We start from the raw sequence: 2,388 nt of genomic DNA, 5'->3' as shown, positions 1-2,388 counted from the left end.
TTACACTCATCTACAGGCCAGGACTCTACAGTTTACATTCATCTACAGGCCAGGACTCTACAGTTTACACTCATCTACAGGCCAGGACTCTACAGTTTACATTCATCTACGGACTCCAGGACTCTACAGTTTACACTCATCTACAGGCCAGGACTCTACAGTTTACATTCATCTACAGGCCAGGACTCTTCAGTTTACACTCATCTACAGGCCAGGACTCTACAGTTTACACTCATCTACAGGTCAGGACTCTGCAGTTTACACTCATCTACAGGCCAGCGGTCACTCTTTCAGGGATGAAGATGTTCTCATCCTTGATAGAGAGGAACGTTAGTTTGAGAGAGGAGTAAAGGAAGCCATCTTTTGTGAAGAAAAACCGTCCACCATTAAACAGAGGCGGAGGCCTTCGTGTGCAGTTGTCGTCCTCCTACAACGCTGTTATTGCAAGTATGACTCCGCCCCCTGTGAGCAAAAGGTGTGAATCAGGGTCCCAATGATACCAACACAGAGGGAAAAAAACAAACAAGGGGACGTTGAACCCCCGCTTGCATTAACTACATTCACATAAAGACACGGGTCAGGTGATGGGGCACATGACCCTCTATGAACAATAGAACCAATCAAGCCTATTGTTAGTCGATGGCCCTCTTTTRCATGTGACTAACCTGTTTGTCCATGTGGAGGCGGAGCTTATAAGGCTGAGTTCACCTGAAACTCATCAGACTGAAGAAGTCTCTTGGAGGAGAGACGAAACATTTCACTAAAGAAGAACCATCCAGAGGACCTACTGATTTTTTTTTTTCTTTTTGATTTTTTCTACCTGGATTACTGAGATGCATCAGGATGTTAATAAACGAATTAATTTATTTGTTTTCCAGGGTAATTAATCATTTATTAATGATTATGTAAAGCTACATAAAATTCTACCATAAACCGCTTTAAAAATTAAACTGGAGTCCCACAACGCATTTTCAGTTTTTGGTAAATATCATTTATTACAAAGCAGGGGTCATATTGTTTATTAATTTATTTCCTTTTTTATTTATTCATTTTTCAACCACAGCACAGAAACAGCTGCACTGATCAACATGAAATTTGTCAGGAATGTAGATGAGTCTGACCTACACTGAGCCCACCGACGGCTTTATGATACACCCCATATTTGAGGAGGGGGCTCCATCTGAAAAGGGGGTGTCAGGACATACAACAATGCTTAGCTCTGATGAAGGGTTATCCATCAGGCAGCCCTCCGGACCCCCACCCAAAACAAAAAGTCTGTTCTGACTCCTGAGTTCTGTCGATGCTTTGTGTACATGTGTGGGTCATATTGTGTTTTAAATGAGTCGTAACCAGATGTGGTGCTGATGTTCAGCTGCATCATCACAGACGAACTGTAAAAATAAACACACAGGTGTCTGAAAGCACAAAATGCAACTAAAAGCTAAAAAAGGTACAAAATATTTTATTTAGTTTAACTTAGCCTCAGAATGAATTATTTCATATTTATTGTAAGCTGTTAAAGCTCTGATCCAACAGAACATTTATCTGATCCAGCGTCTCCCCCCCTCCCATTTTTTTCTTCTCTCAGAGTAAATTTGTCGTCAGGAAGCGACCCCCTCCTCCTGCCAACTGCACCCCGCTGGGGGAGAGCTGTAAATCTCCGGGCAACGTTTGCTGCGACTTCTGTGCTTTCTGCCAGTGCCGGCTCTTCAAAACGGTCTGTTTCTGCAGGATGGGCAACCCCCGCTGCTGAGCCCCCCCGCCGCCCACCCCAGCACGTCAGGAGGGGGAGGTGGGGAGAGGCGACCCCGCTCTGTCGTTTTATCCAAACTCACAGGGTGAACACAGTTTATTATGGACCACAGTACGGTGAGGGGGGCTTCCAGCTCAGCTATGAGGGGATTGTTTTTTTTCTTTGAGCTGAGCTGTTAGCACACAGCAGAGGAGTTTATGTGACCAAGCAGTTCGATACGTTTACACACGACTGCAGGAACATTTAACTTTACATTTATTATGAAGCTTGTAAAAATAAAAATGCATTTTTAGAACAAAAGAGTTTGTAATTTTTCTTCCTGTTTCTGGTTTGAGTTCCTGAAAACAGGCAAACACTCAAACACACAAAACTCAAATAGGAAGTATTTTTGACGTGCGTTAGGGGAGACCGGGGACAGTAGCAACAAGGGACGGTTGCAACACGTCATTTTTCTCCAAACAGAAACAGAGTGATGACCCTCACACTGTACATGCTCAGTTAGATGTCCCACCTTGTAAAGAAAAAGTCAACAGATTCAAAAACTGATCCAGGATTTATTCCAGTGGTTTGCAAAAGTATTCATACCCCTTGAACTTTTCCATATTTTGTCACATTACAACCACAAACATAAATAT

The 2,388-nt window shown here is 43.0% G+C and overlaps 1 protein-coding gene across 3 annotated transcripts in view; it reads left to right on the top strand.

Annotated features, from left to right (window-relative positions):
* The window catches only part of asip1 (agouti signaling protein 1), a 39,395-nt gene extending 37,342 nt beyond the window's left edge, over window positions 1-2,053 (top strand). For all 3 annotated transcript variants that reach the window (XM_014016745.1, XM_014016744.1, XM_014016746.1), the window contains one exon: window positions 1,589-2,053. In XM_014016745.1, the coding sequence (XP_013872199.1) occupies window positions 1,589-1,753 (165 nt within the window). In that variant the 3' untranslated portion in view covers window positions 1,754-2,053. The remainder of the gene's footprint in view (window positions 1-1,588) is intronic.
* Window positions 2,054-2,388: the final 335 nt, after the last annotated feature.

The sequence above is a fragment of the Austrofundulus limnaeus genome, unplaced genomic scaffold (genome assembly GCF_001266775.1).
Source record: "Austrofundulus limnaeus strain Quisiro unplaced genomic scaffold, Austrofundulus_limnaeus-1.0 Scaffold153, whole genome shotgun sequence".
Lineage (NCBI taxonomy): Eukaryota > Metazoa > Chordata > Actinopteri > Cyprinodontiformes > Rivulidae > Austrofundulus > Austrofundulus limnaeus.
The sequence above is the reverse complement of the archived record's forward strand: the minus strand, read 5'-3'. Positions and strand labels throughout refer to the sequence as shown.